This window comes from Urocitellus parryii, chromosome 1 (assembly GCF_045843805.1).
Source record: "Urocitellus parryii isolate mUroPar1 chromosome 1, mUroPar1.hap1, whole genome shotgun sequence".
Lineage (NCBI taxonomy): Eukaryota > Metazoa > Chordata > Mammalia > Rodentia > Sciuridae > Urocitellus > Urocitellus parryii.
In genome coordinates this window covers 229,449,313-229,468,967 of record NC_135531.1, presented here as the reverse complement: position 1 = coordinate 229,468,967, position 19,655 = coordinate 229,449,313, and the positions used below count along the sequence as shown (strand labels likewise).

Sequence of the window (19,655 nt, the reverse complement as noted above, 5' to 3'; positions counted from 1 at the left end):
AATCAGAAGCATTTAGAAGGCAACACTTTAAGGATCACTGAATGAATCTAGCCCCAACCTTTTGGAGATGAGGAAACCTAGGCCAAAGTTTATTTATAAAATGATATGACCTAGTCTCAGGTAGGTTTTCTTGATAGCTTATTGTTTTGAATCCTGGATTTACTTGACACTGGAATCCTAGTACTGCAAATAATTTAAACTACTACTAGGTCCAAGCTGAAGAAAGTTCCTTTAAAAAGAAAATTGTCCTGGAGCTGGAGAATATCATGCCAAGAGAAATAATCCAATCCCCAGAAACTAAGGGCTGAATGTTTTCTCTGATATGCAGATGCTAATTCACAGTTAGGGTGTGGGTGGACCAATGGAAGAATGAAGTTATTTTAGGTAGAGTGGAGTGAAGGGAGGAGAGGGGCTACATGGGAAGGAAGGATAGTAAAATGAATCAGACATTATTACCCCATGTACATATATAACTCTATGACCGGTGGGATTCTACATCATGTACAAGCAGAAGAATGAGAAATTATACTCCACCTATATCTGATGTATCAAAGTGCATTCTACTGTCATATATAACTAATTAGAATAAAATTTATCTTAGATGAGCTGGGTGCAGTGGTGTACCACTGTAATCCCAGCAACTCAGGAGACTGAGACAGGAAGATCACCAGTTCAAGGCCAGCCTCAGCAACTTAGCAAGGTCGTAAGCAACTTAGGTGAGACCCTGCCTCAAAATTTAAAAAACAAAAAATTAAAAATTAAAAAAAAATTTAAAAAGGGCTGGGATGTGGCTTAGTGGTAAAGCGCCTCTGCATTCAATTTCTAGTACCAAAAAATAAGAAATCATAGGTGGTAAGAAATTCATTGGGTGGTATCCCACATCTCACAGTGGATAGACAGTATGATGAGTTAGGTGTTTGATGTATATTTTCGGGGGCAGTTGAAGGATAGTATAATGGCATTTTTATGAGGAATGGCAAATAAATTCAATATTCCCACATTTGTCTGAACATTTACTTGAGAAAACTCCATACAACTTGTTTTCATACTTTAACTTTTTCCAAGTCATAGATTTTTAGTTAGACTCATGGCTTTTGTCCTAAAGGAAAGAGACTGAGATTTCTAATTCATGTGTTTGTTTATTTACTTATTTATTTGGGGATACCAGGGATTGAACTTGGGGTCATTTAACCACTGAGCCACATCCCTAGCCCTTTTTCATATTTTATTAGAGACAGAGTCTCAGTGATTGCTTAGCGCTTCGCTGTTGCTGAGGCTGACTTTAAACTCACGATCCTCCTGCCTCAGCCTCCTGAGCTGCTAGGATTACAGGTGTTTACAGGTTGCACCACTGTACCCAGCTCATGTGTTTATTTTTTATTTAGGGCTATCTGAGATCATTTGAAAGGGTGGGCCTGTTTTTATGATATTGTTTTCAAAACTGGTTTTAATGAATAGTCCATCCACAGCTACAATGAACAAACTTTAGAGCAGACTGGAATTTAATTATTTTGGGGGGCACAGGGAGGAAAGGGAGGTGTTAGGATTCACTGAACGGTGAAATGATTTACATGGGTATGTTCCTCAGTTTGGAGAGGATCTGTGACTGCTGCAAATGGCAGCTGATGAGCCAGGAAACCTTTGACACTTTACCTTCCTTATCTTGGCTTCCTCACACATGGTAGTGTGAAGATTAAATGATATAATGATACAAGTGAAAGTGTTTTGTGACCTTAAATCACTGCAGATGTCAGGCTGTCTTTCTCACAGAAGCTGAGAACCGTTGCTTGATTCACAGCAAGTCTTGGGGAGCCCTTGGATGTGATCCTATCTGGTGGTTCTCAAGGGGCTACACGCATTTGGGGCCACCTTTGCTCTTGGTAGGGAAAGCTGCCAGCTTGGCAGTGGAGATGACTTGCAGGGTTTAGGACTTGGGAGTCTCTTAGTCCTGTTGTGTTAAGCAGAGCCACAGTCTTTGAAAACCAAACTGTATTCACAGCTTGTGGATGGGGGAAGAATAGTTTTGTTTGGAAGAGTGCAGGTCAGACATCAGACATTGGGTGGTTTTCTGATAACAGGGTTTCATGGGCCATTAATTTGGCTCTTAAGGTTAAATTCCACACAATATTTTTTTTTTAAAGAGTGAGAGAGGAGAGAGAGAGAGAGAGAGAGAGAGAGAGAGAGAGAGAGAGAGAGAGAAAGAATGAGAATTTTTAATATTTATTTTTTAGTTCTCGGCCGACACAGCATCTTTGTTGGTATGTGGTGCTGAGGATCGAACCCGGGCTGCATGCATGCCAGGCAAGCGCGCTACCGCTTGAGCCACATCCCCAGCCCCTCCACACAATATTTTTAAGGTCTGTTTTCAGAAAGATCAGTGGATTAGAGGGGAGGAGAGGTAGACAAGGGAAAGTACTGGGGATTGAATTAGAGTAACTTATATTCCATGCTTTTGTAATTTTGTCAGAATGTAAACTAATTTTATATATAAGTAAAAAGAACTATTAAAAAATAAAAAAGTATGATTTTAGAATAATTCCTAATAGTTAAATGAGTTTTTAAGTACTAGAAATTATAATTTAAAAAGTCTAGATTGAAATCTTGCTTATGTTAGATAGCTAGATGAACCCTCCTGGGGTCTGTTCAGGCAGGTGAGACCTCTAGCTGGTTGCCTACTTAACTGGCTATTTTTATAAACCTGGACTGTAGTCTCCAAAATCACTGTTGGCTCTTTTTATAATCAGTTATGTGTTCTAAATGTAATTTAATGGCCAACAGACACCTGTTTCTGAGACATATCCCTAGAAAGAATGCCTTCTTTTTTTTCTTAAGTTTATCTTGTATATTAGAAAGACTGAGGTTGCTGATTGGACTGTTGTGCTTGAGTGTTCTACCTGTTGGGACTTTGTCCCACCTGCCTTATCTCTGTATGTCATAGGCTTTGTTTCTTACTTTTGTAAGTAAGCTGCCAGCTCAGAAAGCACAAACCAAGGTTAGCTGGCTGGACTATGGCTAGGCATAGATTGGTGGTTAAAGAAGTGCTGTTTGCAAGCCTACATTTCTGCAGGGGAAGTTTATTCTTGTCTTTGGCCTCCATTTTGTTGTTAAAAGATACTGGGAATGGTCCAGTTTTGAAATGATTATGGAACACAGGAGACCTGTACATTAATTTTTTTTATTTTTTATTTTAATGCTGGGGATTGAACCTAAGGCCTTGTGCATGCTAAGCATGTGCTCTACCACAGAGTTGTACCCTGCCCAAATATGTATTTATTGAGTGGGTACCACAGGCCAGTATGATGTAAGATGTGAAGGGCACTTGAATTGGAAAAGGTAGGGAAATGGGCACTCCACATTACCAGTAGGAGTGTAAAAGGCACAACCTTTGTATAGAGCTGTTTGGTATTTGATAGATACTTCTGTCATAATTTAAAATGCATGTACTATTTGACCTAGCATTTCCACTTGTATTTATCTCACAGATATCCTCAAACACATATGAAGTCATTTATGTACAAGGATATTCATTGTGGCATTATCTGTAATAACAAAAAGATTAAAAGCTGAGCACAATGGCACATACCTGTGATATCTGTAATCCTAGGAACTCTGGAGGCTGAGGGAGGTGGATGGCAGGTTTCAGGCCAGCCTGGACAACTTACAGGGACCCTGTCTCACAATAAAATTAAAAGGACTAAGGATGTGGTTCAGTGGTAGAGCACTTGCCTAGCATGTACCCTGGGTTCAATGTCCAATACCATGCCCTGCCCTCCCCCAAAAGAAACAAAAGTTGAATGGGAGGACTGATTGTTACACTATTGAGTCATTTGTTATTATGGTACATTATATGACAAAATGCTGACCATTATAAGTAATGGGATAACTCTATGACCTGAACGATCTCTGGAATATATTAAATAGGAGGGCGGGGTAAATGGAACCTTGTGATTGTAGGCTGTTTTATATGTCTATGTGGACATATAATGGCATGTTTCCCCAAGGAAACACAAAATACAAGTGGTTGCTTTTGAGGAGGGTAACTTGGAGATTACTTTTTTGATCTTTCTTCTTTTTAAATGTTATACCTATACATGTATTTTTCCTTTTCAAATATATTGTCATGCCCAAAAGGAATTTAGTCTAATCAGAGTATTGTAATAAAACTGTTGATAATATAAATAGTATAGGGTAAATATTGGCTTTACAGAAGATTGTTTCAGTGCTGAACTTCCTGTGAGTTGGTCTGATCTAAGACTCCTGGGTCAGTCAGGTCCAGGGGTTCAGAGGGCTGACTTCTACATCTTAATTTCCTGCCTGGGGGATGGAGGTATGGGGCTAAAACTAGAGTTTCCAGACCTTGTTCTGCTAGGGTGTGAATGCCTTGGAGCCCGAGTATGGGAAGAACTCCCTCAGACTCTGAATCTGAAGTTTGGGGTTGGAGTCCTAGCTGTGGCTGCTTGCTGAACACGTGTTTGGGGCAAGTAGCTCCAACCCCAGAGCCTCAACATGCTCATGTAGAAATGAAGATTATACGATATTGATCTCATTCCCTCACACTAACACTCCTGTAAACCATGAAGTGCATTTAAAAGCAAAAGTGAAGCAAAGGTGTATCTTTTTCTCTCTGACAAATAATTTGGTAGGAGTTGTAAAATTAGAGAATCAGAAAAAGGATAGTGTGAGAAAAAATCCTTTGAGGTTGGACTGTGTGTAAGTTATTTCACCCTCTAAACCTGTTTCCCTGTTCACAAAATGAGAGGGGCTATTTGGATGATTCCTATGGTCCCTTCCAGAAGCATTCCTTGACTGTGTGGCATAAACAGTAATTCCCATGCCCCATGCCGGCTGAGATGAGTCATACTGACAGAAAAGTTCAAGTGCATGGAGGAAGTCTCTGAGTCTGAGAATTTCCCTTGCGCTGGAGAATCTGAGCCTCGGGTGGGGGTGTCAGTGGGGGAAAACATTACCACCACCAAGGGAAACAAGAACACAGAAACAGTGTGGAGATGTGTTTATTTTTATGTGTTCTCATCACCTCTGTAGCCTCCTTTCCTTTCAAATGGGTAGGAATGTTCATGTAGTCAGGACTGGTGTACTTTATGGCAGCTGTCATCTCTGTGAGGCCTTTCTGTGCAGGGTGAGTGGTACTTCCTCTCTGCTACCTGGGCTGCCCGTGCATTTTATCCTGTTGTCTCATAATAAGGTCAGAGACTGTCTCTTATTTACCTTTTATCCCTGGCACCTAGCATGGTTCCTGGCACCTTAGAGGTGGCCTGTAAGTGTGTAAGAGAGGTGGGTAGATGGATTAAGGTAGGTGCAGTAATCTTGTTGATCTTGACCATCACCTTTTGTAACTACCACCATTGTAGAAAACTGAGGTTTTAACCATTGATTACTGTTTTAAGAAATATTTTATACTCTGAAAGTTTACATTAAAAAAGTAAAGTGTTTTAATGACATCTTTAAAATGAAAGTGTTAGCCTATAATTATTAACATATAATATGGTAAAAATATATATATGTATCAATAAAATTCATCACTCCCATCAGTGTCCCTAATCACTGCCACATCAAACAAGGTCTCTGACTGGCATGACATTGAGTGCTTGGCCCCCAATCCTGAGTAACTGTCCTGTTTATTACTTTTTAGCTAATATTAAGTAGTTAAATATGAAAAGGATAGACCCTGAAGGGTGGGGGTTTTGTTGTTGTTATTGTTTTACAAACGCAGGACCTCAAAATAGGGTAAGGGTGACTTTGGGAAATTTAGAAATGGTGGAAGTTTCTGTAAAGAGCCCCTTTGGTTTGAGTTTTTCTTTATGGAGACACCCCTGTAGGAGGACCCAGGAGACAAGCAACACAGCTGCTTGACCTCCATTAGAGCTGCCTGGGTGGTCCATGTCCAATTAATTTCCATGTAGGTTAGATGAAGTAGGTTAGGGCATTGGATGTAATGTTCTCCAAGGTTGTTGGTAACATGGGGTATACATGTGTGTTTTCCTATAGGATCATTCAGATAGTAGTGGAACATCTATCCAAGTGTGCCTTTCATACATGGAGGAGAGACTTCCAAAACTGAATGCTCAGTATAGCTCACTCAAAATATCCTCAAAGTTCTTTGTCAGTTCAAGCCATTCTCTTGGCAAAGAAGTGACAATCTTTGTATAACCCCTAAGAAGCCTAGCAGCAGGATCTTGCTCCAATACAAATAACCAAAACCAGGGGCTGGGGATGTGGCTCAAGCGGTAGCGCGCTCGCCTGGCATGCGTGCAGCCCGGGTTCGATCCTCAGCACCACATACAAACAAAGATGTTGTGTCCACCGAGAACTAAAAAATAAATATTAAAAATTCTCTCTCTCTCTCCCTCTCTCTTTAAAAAAAAAAAAAAAAAACACAAATAACCAAAACCAGCCCTGTTGGAACTCAGCTGTGAAACCTCTCACAGAAAAGCTGGAGCTGTGCAGATTTTTTAGCAGATGGGGTCACCTACTATTTTGGAAATTAACTCTTCTGATTTCTTTTTGACTAAACTACCTATGTTCCTCTTGAGAAAAACCACTTTTCAGTTTTGCTTTATCTTTGCATCATGCTTTAGAGTTTATAGACAAGGGTAATGGGTGAGAGTTCCAGTAAGCTGCTTGGATCATATTTCTTAGATTGAGTCATTGCTGAGAAACTTGTTTGTGAACAGGAAGCAGGCACATGAAAATGTCCCTGTATAGTAACCTGCCACTCTGAGGAAACTGGACCACTCTAGTTGAAAGACACAAGAGGAGAAGGATAGTAATGGCTCTACAATCCAGGGAATGACACACAGTGACCTTGCCTTTTAACTTATTGAATAATCTATCTCTTGGTGTGAATTCGGGAATTTTTATGTGGGTAAAATATCCCTAGCTAGCTGTTGAAGACTGAGGAAGAATTCCTGAGTAAGATTTCTTTACAAGGAAAATTTGGTTTAGTGGTAACTCTTAAGACCTATTAAGAATTCTGCTGATGTATTACAACTGGTTGCTAGATCAGTATTTTTTATAATTGTGCTATAATTAGAAATAAACAGAGCAACATTTCTACATAGCTTAGATGGCTTTTTGTCTCCAACATTCTCTTAATCTATATTTATAATCATTTTATAATTTTAATTATCTACAATTATTGTAGCAACACAAGCAAGAATTAGCAAATCAGTCTTGTAAAAACTCAAAAGTACTTGAATGTGGACAAACTACAAAGAATGACCTGCCATCTGTACTTTATCTTTTTTGATATTTTGGATGATCTAGAATTCTCACTAAGAAAACAATTAGCACTGCACTGTGTATCTTGTAATGCCATGAAGGACAGAAGCCCTAGAAAAGTATATAGGTACATAAATATTTGTGAAATATAATAGTCTTCAAAAGAAGCATTTTAAAACCACTTCTGCTTGGTATCATTTTAATAAGCATTAGGACTGTAAAGTAGAACCTTGTAAATTAGGATCTTTTTTGTTGTTTAATGAATTCCTCAAAATTCAGGCTTGCCCTAAATTTTCTTTTCTTTGGGTGGGGTGGGGCAGGTACCAGGGATTGAACTAAGGGGCACTAACCCACTGAGCCCTATTTTGTGTTTTATTTAGAGACAGGGTCTCACTCAGTTGCTTAGTGCTTTTGCTGAGGCAGGCTTTGAACTCATGATCCTCTTGTCTCAGCCGGCCCCCCAGCCACTGGGGCCCTCAACTGTTTTTGTGTAATTCATTCATACAATAGAGTATGATCCATGTTCTGTCTAGTTTTTTTTAAAAAATAATTTGGGCAGTGTCTATGGGAAGAAAATACTAAGTCAGATTTAACTTTTAGGTGAATATTCACCTGGGCATAATATAAAAAAATGAAGTGTGTAAAAGAAAAAACAAAGAGTAACTGAAGATGCTATCTAAATTCTGCTTTTAAAGTTAGCAGTAAGGATCTGTTTTCATTGTGTTTACTACATAATATGTACTTTTTTTTAGCACTTTATTAGTGAAATTCATTTTTTTTTTTGTTTGTTTTGGTACTAGAGATTGAACATAGTGGTGCTTAACCACTGAGCAACATCACCAGCCCTTTTAGTTATTTGAGACAGGGTCTCACTAAGTTGCTGAGACTGGACTCACAACCCTCCTGCCTCACCCTCCTGAGTAGCTGAGATTACAGATCACATGCATTTATTTTTAGAAGAAAAGAGTGCCACCACTTTCAGGTCAATTCTCCAAAGGAAATAGGATGTGAGCTTCATTTACACATGTGTAAAACATACCATTTTAGTTTTCAAATACCATTCCAGAGTTTCAGTTTATTGAATAGTTTTATTTAAGGATGGTGATCATGTTATTTGTGCCTTATCTTTTCTGATATTTTGGATGACCTGAACATGATAAATGCTGATTTGTTCAAAGTACTAAAATTGGCTTGCAGAAAACATTTTATGTGGATTCTGTATTCAAGGCCTTTCTTATTTGTTTATCCTAGTACAAAATAATTTCCCATAAAACCTGTGAAAGATTATACAGATGGCAAATGATGATGAATACATTTTAAACATTAATATTTCCATTAGGCCAGATGGTGATTTACCATAAATTGTCCAACAATTGTGTTTCTTATTGTCTTCTTTTATGTAAGCCACACTTGAAACATAATTTACAACACACTCAAATTCACAAAAGAACAACAAAAATTCAGACTCTTTAAGTGGCAAACAGGATTTGCTCCATATGCCACATGAAGGCTTATAGCCAGCACTTCTGTGGCCCTTGGGAAGCTTTTTCATCAGTTTTAAGGAAATAACACTGTGGCTATCCTCCTCTGGGCCTTGTTAGGAGGTCAGGAACTTGTACTTCTTCAATCGTAGGCTTCTGTGCAGAAGAGCAATTTTAGTTCTTCCTCAGTCCTCATTTGTTACGGGCTCCACCCTGACAATTATTTCTTTTTAGACGATGTGCAAGTTTTGCAGAGATGGGTCGTTTGTGCAGTTAATCATGTGCCTGGTCACACGGCTTCTCACAGGAAATGCTCACTGCCTGTTTGGTCAGCACAGAGCACAGCACTGAGCCTGTGGGTCTTCCCAGTAGCAGTGTGGGCTAATAAACTCCTGTTCTTATTCAATGTAAAACTTTCAATGTTTCATGCAATAGCAAATCTACAAGCATTTTCCTTCTGAAACATGTGAAAATTAGAGTAACAGCATGACGTATTAAGGATGGGAGGAGAAAATCACTGTTGCTGCATTCTAAACTGGGTTAGAACATCTGTTTTTAGGAAACCAAAAGTAATTGCTTTAAAATTAAGCTTTAATTTTTTTTTCTTCCTCTAGAGACCTCTCATAGCATAACTACAAAGTTAAAAACACAGAGGAAAACCTCTTAGAACACTTTGATGACATCTGTGTGGGTGCCATTATAATCCCTACCCTAATGAACATAATGTTTGTTCTTTGAAAACCTTTTGGTTGCCTTCATAGTGGAGATGGAAAGCTAGGACTATGAGAGCTGCTCAGCCTCCCAGGATCTACCACTGTTTCAGATCATTGCCCGCAACAGGATGTTCTAAAGCTGACCCAAATGATGCTGTTGTATTTTTCCTGTTGATAAGCATCCATCAAGTTGTCCTTTTCTGAATGTGTATGGGAAATTAAAAATAAAAGCATACTGAATAAATTTGGAGTGCACTGAAAGGTAGTCATAGCAGGAATTGAGTGGCAGAACTGTTTGTGGAAAAGGTATATATAAATGTACATGGGGTCCCCACTACCCAACACCAGAGTCACCAAAAATAACATTCACCAACACATCATCATCCAATTTGCTTCATATTAAGATGCCTCCATCATTTTTACTTACATGTTGCACATGTTTAGTAATCAATTTCAGACCTGCCCTGAGGAAGGATCAAGCAGCTTCACTGCTTCAAAGATACTATACATAGTTTTGGGAAAAGTTAAATTGTTCATTTTGTCCATTTAGACAGCCCTAATGTTATTCCAGGCTCCCATTAGATAGGTCCCCAGCTTCATTAGTATCTATTGACCTGGAGTCCAAGTAGTAGAGCCCATTGCTATCAACATATATAACAACATTTGTACATTTTATACTTTAATGCATGATAAAATAATATTAATCATAACTAAAACCAATTGAAACTTGTAGACATCTGGTAGAAGGGTGAAGTGGGCAAAAGAAATAATAGGGGGGTAAATCAATTCTTGGTGTGATCGCCACTGTGCTGTCTCCAGGTCAGGTGACCTGATCCTGCTGTGTGGGGTAAAAATAGTCTCAAGTGTTCACTGAGGAAGCAGCCATGTTATATTTTTGTCCTTTCAAGCAGAGCTCTAGACCTCTACTGGGCAGGCAAGCTGACACAGCCAGCCCTAAGCAGAACTGAGGCCTTTAGGGCCCCAGTTCCTATTGCTCAGGGCTTCGCTTTTCCATTCTCAATTTCACTTTGATATAGGTAATTCATTAAATGAAGCTGCTATAAATTTTCTGTTTGGACATTTTCCCCAAACTAAAGTTATAAATCAGAAAAACTGCTTTTGATACATTTTTCATTAGGAAAAAGTGTGTTACTAATTCAAAATAACTATCCCATTTGTAAGATTGTTCCCAATCTTAAAACTTATTCATTGTAACAACAAAACCCACTAGTGTGTACAACTATAATATACCAATAACAAAAATGTGGGAGAAAAAAGGTACCATCAATCTTTCTTGTAGAGCAGTATTTTTTTTTGCTTTGTTTCTTAAAAAGTTAATTAGGGGCTGAGTGGTAGAACATGTTTATTAGTATGTACAAGATCCAGGGTTCACTCCCTAGCCACCACCCCCACCACACATAGTATTTAGAATTTCTCAGGAAGGAGGCTAGCAGGCAGTCAATACCCCTTTCCCAACTTTTCTGTAGGCAAAAGGTAACCCTTTCCCCTTTAGTCCTCTCTACACCTTACCAGTGATTCAACCTGTCATTAGATGGCATAGGTTGGTTGTTTTAGTGAATAGGTTCATTGAGTCAAAAGTAACTGCTTTCCTAGAACACTGGATCTTGTGTTCTCACTTTTGTAATCTCCCCCACCATCAACCATGGCATACTGTGAATTAACCTATGTGGACCATCTTAACCATGATCTCTCCTTTTCTGCTTTAAACATAGGACATGGATTTGATTGACATCCTTTGGAGGCAAGATATAGATCTTGGGGTAAGTCGAGAAGTATTTGACTTCAGTCAGCGACAGAAGGAGTATGAGCTGGAAAAACAGAAAAAACTTGAAAAGGAAAGACAAGAACAACTCCAAAAGGAGCAAGAGAAGGCCTTTTTTGCTCAGTTACAACTAGATGAAGAGACAGGTGAATTTCTCCCAATTCAGCCAGCCCAGCACACCCAATCAGAAACCAGTGGATCTGCAAACTACTCCCAGGTACAGAAAAAGTTTGGGGGAAAGTATATGGCAGGGTTTAAGGGAAGAAACATGACCAAGGAATGAAAATATTTGGATTTGAGTTCCAGCTCTGCCTTTATGTTTTTGTGACATGTCACATTAACTTTCAAACCACAGCCTTCTGATAAATTCAATACTTAACCTGTTGTAAGATTAGTAGGACATAAATCACATGAAAGAACTTTATACATAAAGAAACATCCCCCTAGGGTCAAATAACAATGGAAGTACTGGCAGTACTAAAACTAGCCATAGTCATTGCTTACGGTATTAGGGCAAATAATGTTCTATATAAGTGAAGAATATTCACATTTTTATCTGAAGCTCAAAAAAGGTTAAACATTTGCCTAGATCACTTAAAAAATTAGGGGAAGGCTAAGGGTGTAATCAGTGGTAGGGTGCCTGTCTAGCATTTGGGAGGCCCTGGGTTCAATCCCTATCACCACTACCAAAAACAAAACAAAACAAAAATGAGGGAGTTAAGATTTGAATCCAGGTAGTCTGGTTTGAGTCTGTGTATCAAACTGATTTCTGAACTAAGCAATTAACTAGACTGTAAACATTTTATGAACATTAATCATGAATATTTAGCTTGACAATGGAACATTTAACAATTTTTTTCTTCCTTTATGCCTTTCCCTTTTTAATCCAGGTTGCCCACATTCCCAAACCAGATGCTCTGTACTTCGATGACTGTATGCAGCTTTTGGCAGAGACATTCCCATTTGTAGATGACAATGAGGTATAAAACATTTGGTTAACAGCAAAACTCCATAAATAAGTCCTTTCAATGTGTATTCATTTAAAAGAAATAATAAAATTGGGGTCAGAAGTTGGTAAATAGAAGTACAGAACTGCAGCTCAGCTCATTCTATTTGTATGATAGTGCCTTGGAGACTGCTTTTCCACTGTTGGTGACATACTCATGTAGATAAATAAATGCTTTGTCAATTTTAGGTTTCTTCAGCTACATTTCAGTCACTTGTTCCTGATATTCCCAGCCACATCGAGAGCCCAGTCTTCAATGCTCCTCCTCAGGCCCAGTCACCTGAAACTTCTCTTGATGGAGCCATGGCTGATGTAAACAACATCCAACAGGATATTGAGCAAGTTTGGCAGGAGCTATTTTCCATTCCAGAATTACAGGTAACTAAGGTACAATGCAGTACTGAAGATGTACCATTAAATTAGTCATTCTGATTATTATTTATATGCCATCTATTCATAGGAAGGATTTGAAAATGCTTTTCAGTTAGTCATAAGAACTTCCCAGATTCACTTAACATGCACTTTGTTAATGGGCTGTTATAGATCAGATCTAACTCTTGAAAATAATACATACGCTTAGGTGTATACATCTATTGAAAATGGACATTAATCTCTGGATTATAGAACGGAAGTTGAGGTAATCTGGGCATGGTGGTGCAAGCCTTTAATTCCAGTGATTTCAGGAAGCTGAGTCTGGAGAATCACAAGTTTGAGGCCAACTTGGTCAACTTGGTGAGATCCAGTCTCAAAACAGATTTTAAAAGGGGCTGGAATGTAGCTCAGTGATAGCATGCTTACATAGCATGTGCAAGGCCCTGGGGTCAAACTGGAAAAAAACTTAATACTGGTTCATATAGTGTAAACTTCTTTTCCATGCAGTGTCTTAATATTGAAAATGATAAGCTGGTTGAGACTACCACCGTTCCAAGCCCAGAAGCCAAGCTGACAGAAATCGACAACAATTATTTCTACCCATCCATCCCCTCACTGGAGAAAGAAGTAGGGAACTGCAGTCCACATTTTCTGAATGCTTTTGAGGATTCCTTCAGCAGCATCCTCTCCACAGAAGATCCCAATCAGTTGACAATGAATTCATTAAATTCAGATGCCACATTAAACACAGATTTTGGTGATGAATTTTATTCTGCTTTCATAGCAGAACCTAGTACCAGCAATAGCATGCCCTCCTCTGCTACTGTCAGTCACTCTCTCTCTGAACTTCTGTATGGGCCCATTGATGGTTCTGACCTATCACTCTGTAAAGCTTTCAACCAAAATCATCCTGAAAGCACAGCAGAATTCAATGATTCTGACTCTGGCATTTCACTGAACACAAGTCCTAGCATGGCATCACCAGAACATTCAGTGGAGTCTTCCATCTATGGAGACCCACCACCTGGCTTCAGTGATTCTGAAATGGAAGAGTTAGATAGTGCCCCTGGAAGTGTTAAACAGAATGCTCCCAAAACACAGCCAATACATTCTGGGGATACAGTGCAACCTCTGTCACCATCTGAAGTGCACAGTGCACCCGTGCATGATGCCTACAGTGAAAACACACCAAAGAAAGAAATGCCTTTAAGTCCTGGTCATAGAAAAACCCCATTCACAAAAGACAAACATTCAAGTCGCTTGGAGGCTCATCTCACCAGAGATGAGCTTAGGGCAAAAGCTCTCCATATCCCATTCCCTGTGGAAAAAATCATTAACCTTCCTGTTGATGACTTCAATGAAATGATGTCCAAAGAACAATTCAATGAAGCCCAACTTGCATTAATTCGAGATATACGTAGGAGGGGTAAAAATAAAGTGGCTGCTCAAAATTGCAGAAAAAGAAAACTGGAAAATATAGTAGAACTGGAGCAGGATTTAGGTCATTTAAAAGATGAAAAAGAAAAATTACTTAAAGAAAAAGGAGAAAATGACAAAAGCCTCCATCTACTGAAAAAACAACTCAGCACTTTGTATCTTGAAGTCTTTAGCATGTTACGGGATGAAGATGGGAAACCTTATTCTCCTAGTGAATACTCTCTGCAACAAACAAGAGATGGCAATGTATTCCTTGTTCCCAAAAGTAAGAAGCCAGATGTTAAGAAAAACTAGGTTTGGGAGAATTTGACATTTTCTGAGCTAGTTTTTTTTTTTTTTTTGTAATACTAAAAGCTCCTACTGTGATGTGAAATGCAGAAATATACTTTATAATTCTATGCAAAATTATAGCCAAAGCTAGTATAGAATATGAAATTTAAAAGCATTAAAATATCAGTACATTGAATCAGCGATTTCACTTTTAACTATAATTTCTTAGGACACCATTTGGGCTAGATTCTGCATAAGTGTAAATACTACAAAACTTATTTATACTGTTCTTATCTCATTTGTTACATTCATAGATTTATATGGCGATATGACATCTGGATAAAAGTAAATCGTTGCAAAACTAACCACTATGTACTTTTTTTTTTTTTTTTACAAATACTGTATGAACGAAAAAATGCATTTTTTTATATTCAATTGTTTAGCTCTGGCAAAAAGCAACTTTTAAGAGCTGATACTAATAAAGGAATATTACGACTGTTAAATAATTTTAGTTTATTCACATTTTCCATAAGACAATCATCTGATACACTTGGATGTTCTGTTTTTTCATGTTTTTTTATGACTTTAAAAAAATGTGGTACTAGGGTTATCAAGATAGTGGCAGTTCAACAGCAGCTGTATCTCAAACAAGGGAAAGTCAAAATTCCTGTACTCCTAGAATTTGCATTCTAGTACAGTAAGGATAGCAAACATAATTTATTATGTTAGAAAATAAAGGTAACATAAAGGTCCTGCTGTCCAGTGATAGCCTGAGACAGGAGGATCACAAATTCAAGGCCAACCTGGTAAAAAATCTTGGGAATGTCAGCATTTGTGTTGCAACCTAAAACTACCTTGAGGTTGCAACATTTGAAGGTGTGGAAAAGCAAGAATTTTTGATAAAAGATGGAAAACATGGAGTTAAGTCTAAAGGTCAAGAACTTGGGAGAACGCGTTGTGGCCAGAGAGGATGAGGGATGGAACACAAGCCTTGTAAGCCCTCACTTCAGCCTAAAAGCTTATTGGCCACAATAAGCAGGAATATATTCAAGCACTGATTGTGCCAACATCCTCTTAAGAGCAACTAAGTACTAGATTCTGCATCTCAAAAAAACTAGAGAGGAAAGGACTTTATTATAAATGGTATTGCCCAGGAATGGAGTAAACTAGAACACAGGTAAATGGGAACTGGCTCCCATTTGGACACCTTTGAATATTAGACATGGAGGCCTTACCAAGTCCTTTTAAAAATGCATTTTCAAATCATTCATGGCTACCATTCAGCAACTGTATGTAATGTTAAGTATTTTTGACTCAGGAGACTCAAATCGAGCATTAAATATCAATTACTCATTTAAAAGTTCTATTAATCCAGTCACATGTGGTGGTGCACACCTATGATTGCAAGTTCAAAGTCAGCCAGAGGCATTAAGCAACTCAGGTGAGATCCCTCTCTAAACCAAATGTAGGGCTGGGGTTGTCACTCAGCGGTTGGGTACCCGTGTTGAATCCCCAGTACCCAAATGAGTGTGAGTTCTATTAATCCACCAGGAGCAAGATAGTGTTCCACCACCTCTGGAACCAGATAATCCGAGTTGCTATTAGTTCCTGTAATGACCTCCAACCAACTTTCTTCAGCACTCAAGCTTGTTTTATCAGTTTTAGCTCACATTAAGCATATTATAGCTGGTGTTGTGAATACTTTTCTGATTCAGATGACTTAAGATCAGGATTGAAAATGACTTCAAGGAACAATAGATCTGGGATTCAAATACTGTATCCTGAATATTGTGCTGTCAATTTCCTCTGGTGGTGAGAGCAGTGGTGACTGAGGACGCCTAGGAGACCTTTCCAACCTCAAAACAGTATTCATTCTTACATGAAATGAAGTGGGGGTTCATGGCAAGAATGTTAGCAGCAGACCCATTTGGAGCGCCTGTAGTCAGTTGGTACTGTCTTCTTCCATTTAGCTGCATCCACTGAGTTCCAAAATACTTTCCCAGCTCATACAATATAACCATATTATAGCACCAAAATTATTTAAGTACTAATTCGATTGCAACTCATTTAAAATTTCTAGAACAAATCCTAAAACTTACTTGAACTATTCCTAAGTTCCATTCTGTAGTTTGAGAATGTATACCTTCTGAGGCATTAATGCCAATCATTGTTCTAGACATACTAGTTGCTTAACTTCATGTAAATGCCCTTTTCATTCTGAGATTTCTGAAGCCTGTTCCACTGATGTGCTAGGTGGGAGTGTGTTCAAATTTATCTCCTATGCCCCTATTTTTGCAATCAGGTCTTGGAACATAGGAATTCTTCCTATTTGAAGATACTGTCAGATCAGTTTGTTGATATGAATTAGTACTACTGAAGAACTGAGGAGGGAAAAAAAAAACCTAATTTTCAATCTCACATGAAAAAAAATGTCTTAAGACACTGGCATACCTAGTCACCCATGAAAATTTCAGGCATGCTCAGTACAGATATATAGTTAAGGCAGGGTCAAGCCAAGTGGCCAAGACTGGCTTTGAACTTACATGCTCCTGCCTCAGCCTCTGTTGCTGAGACTCCAAGTGTACAACACCACATCTGGACAGAAAACACTTAGAATTGACAAAACCACAACATTCTTACAAACCAAAAGATAGACACTAGTTAAGCTCTTTAAGATCATTTTCATGTCATATTTCAGGATCGGTGTTATATTCCTTTTACATTAAAAAAAGCACAGCAGTATATGAACACCCAAATAATTTCCCTAAGCTCATGATACTATCTAAAAATCTGATAAGCAAAACTTTATGTAAAAAACAAGACCAAAAACCCACTTTCAACACCTACTAAATGACAGATTAACTTCAAATATGCAGCCCATCAAACATTTACATTTGAAGGATATAAGGTTATACAAATGCAACGCATTAAAGATTGAAATTACCAAATTAAAAAAAAACTACCTGTGCTGTAACCTTCAGGTAGCCAGTTAACATTTGACAAAATTTTTTGACAAGTCCTTTAACAATTAAAATGAATGTAATGGCTATAATCGGTTTTTGCAAAACACCAGTCTTCAGAAAATAACAGTGATAGAAGATCCAAATGTTATCTCCTGAATATTTTGCAGTTAATAAAATTTAATCTTACTGAGAAAATACATGCATTGTTGAATGTTATTTAGGGACTCAAGTATTAACATGAAATAAGGTACACAGTTTTTTAAATTACTTAACTACAGAGAATATTAAACCATTGCACATGCTAGGAAACCATTGTGAACACAAGCAAAATGTGTTATAATTCTGCTACTAATGGCCACAAATCCTCATCGGACTTTTATTTACAAGGTATTTTACTTAAAAATGTACTGAGAAAATATCAACAGCTGTTAAAGCCAGAAAACCAAATTTGCAATGCTACTAAAAAAATTATGAAAACCCTATCCCATACTATCAAGCCATACATAACCACATCCATTTCACTTTAACTCAGGTTAAAACTGCAGCAGTGTAGTTCAACACCAATTTTAAGGAAGGTTCTTTCCCCAACTTGCCCTCACCAGATATATTCAACTTACCAACTTCAAGAAAGACACTTTAACATCTGGGAATATTTCTGCTGCACCCAACCCCCTTTTCTCCCAGTTTGTTTGTTCACTGATTTACTTCCTTAATTAATCCTTTGTTCTCCCCCCAGGTTCAGATTTCTCACATCAACTTAAGTATCTCACTCTGTGACCTAAGTGAAACAGCAAGAATTGTGGCAATACATTTTTATCGTTTTAAGAATACTTTCTTATATATCTACTTCCCAGTTATATTCCATTTAATAAAAATACACATCTTAGGGGCTGGGGATATGGCTCAGTTGGTACAGTGCTTACCTTGTTGCATGCACAAGGCCCTATGATCAATCCCCAGCACCACACACACACACACAAACAACAAAAAACCCACATTTTTTAAAACAACTTTATATAAAAGGCTCATTTCATGTTTACTGTTTTATTACTAAAGTTATAACATTCACCTATAGCATTTAAGTTACATGAACATCATGAAGTGACGAAACACACACATTTCTAAAAATATTTTAATGAAAAATTTCTTTCTGTAAACATTTCATTATACTACAAATTAAACAGTTGAATCCATTACAGACCACCTCTGAAGTCTTAAAAATCAGAAAACATTGAAGCTTCAAAAGTAATTGTGATAAGCTAACAATCCTTACATTACCCCTGCACATTAGCATGCTTATTCACCACTTTGTGACATCAGTTACTAGAACTGCAAGAGATATTGTCATTAATTAAAAATATTCCTAATTGTGACTTTTACCAGAACTCTTAAAACCAAATTTATTTCTATTTAGTCCCTGAACAAATGGATTTTACCAAATATCTTTTCCCATAGGACAAGTTTAAGTAACCTCAGCTTTTAAGAAAGGAATAATCTGCAAGTTTAATATCAGTGTGAAGTTTGCCTCAACCATTTCCCATTTACTTAACAATTTCCTTACTTTGTTTATTGGTGTTACAAGTTAAAGACAACATGGAGAGGCTGGGGTGTAGCTCAGTGGTAAAGCTCTTACCTATCATGCAGAAAAAAAGGCCCTGGGTTCCAACCCCAGCAACACCAAAAAAAAAGAGAGAGGGAGAGACAGACAATATGGAATTTCAGAAATGACAGTGGAACTACATTTTTTAAAAAGTCCTTTTATTTCATAAATGAACTGGAAAGAATGCTTTTAAAATGTTTCCTATCTTATTAAATTTGTTCTACTAAACCATGTTGTGAAGGAATTTTACCATTAAGAGGCTGTTACCTTTAACTCAATTCTATGAATTATTCTGTCCTAATTTCGATAAGAGCCAACCTTTTTTCTTCAACCTTATGGTAAACTCACTACTCCCATTCATGAAGGAAATCAACTCACATCTTAGAAACTAGTGTTTTGAGCAACTGTCCCCCTGATATTCTATTAAAAAGTAAATTAAACCTCAAGTTTTAACAAGCCCTATTGTGGCAGCAAAAAATAGCCCTTATGTACAATCAGCAACTGATCTGAATAGTAACCAAATAATTCTTTGGGAAAAGAGGTAATTTCATTTGTTTAATTAGGCCTCCACTGCGTCTAGCTAAGAGTAACGAGAATGAACAAAACCAAGCTTATCCTATTTGTTCAAATAATTCCCTGAATTTATATGCAAGAGAACTTATACATGAGGCCACCTGAATGAAGAAAACCATACCACCTGGTAATGCTGTAAATTCATTTGAAGGTATTTTTCCTGGCGTGAGGATTGACAACTTAACGCATCAGTCATGTATGTTACAAAAACTGTTTCC

General features: G+C 37.8%; 1 protein-coding gene across 7 annotated transcripts in view; it reads left to right on the top strand.

The window, feature by feature from the left end:
- Nfe2l2 (NFE2 like bZIP transcription factor 2) overlaps nucleotides 1-19,389 on the top strand; it is a 35,884-nt gene extending 16,495 nt beyond the window's left edge. For 4 of the 7 annotated variants that reach the window (XM_026392044.2, XM_077802901.1, XM_026392046.2 and 1 more), the window contains exons 2-5: nucleotides 11,167-11,433; nucleotides 12,107-12,196; nucleotides 12,412-12,600; nucleotides 13,102-19,389. In XM_026392044.2, coding sequence (XP_026247829.2) covers nucleotides 11,167-11,433; nucleotides 12,107-12,196; nucleotides 12,412-12,600; nucleotides 13,102-14,325 — 1,770 coding nt within the window. In that variant the 3' untranslated portion in view covers nucleotides 14,326-19,389. Of the gene's footprint in view, nucleotides 1-5,051; nucleotides 5,138-8,106; nucleotides 8,222-11,166; nucleotides 11,434-12,106; nucleotides 12,197-12,411; nucleotides 12,601-13,101 lie in introns of those variants that run through there. The other 3 variants (XM_026392043.2, XM_026392047.2, XM_026392045.2) reach the window with 3 other exon arrangements.
- The last annotated feature ends 266 nt before the right edge of the window (nucleotides 19,390-19,655 follow it).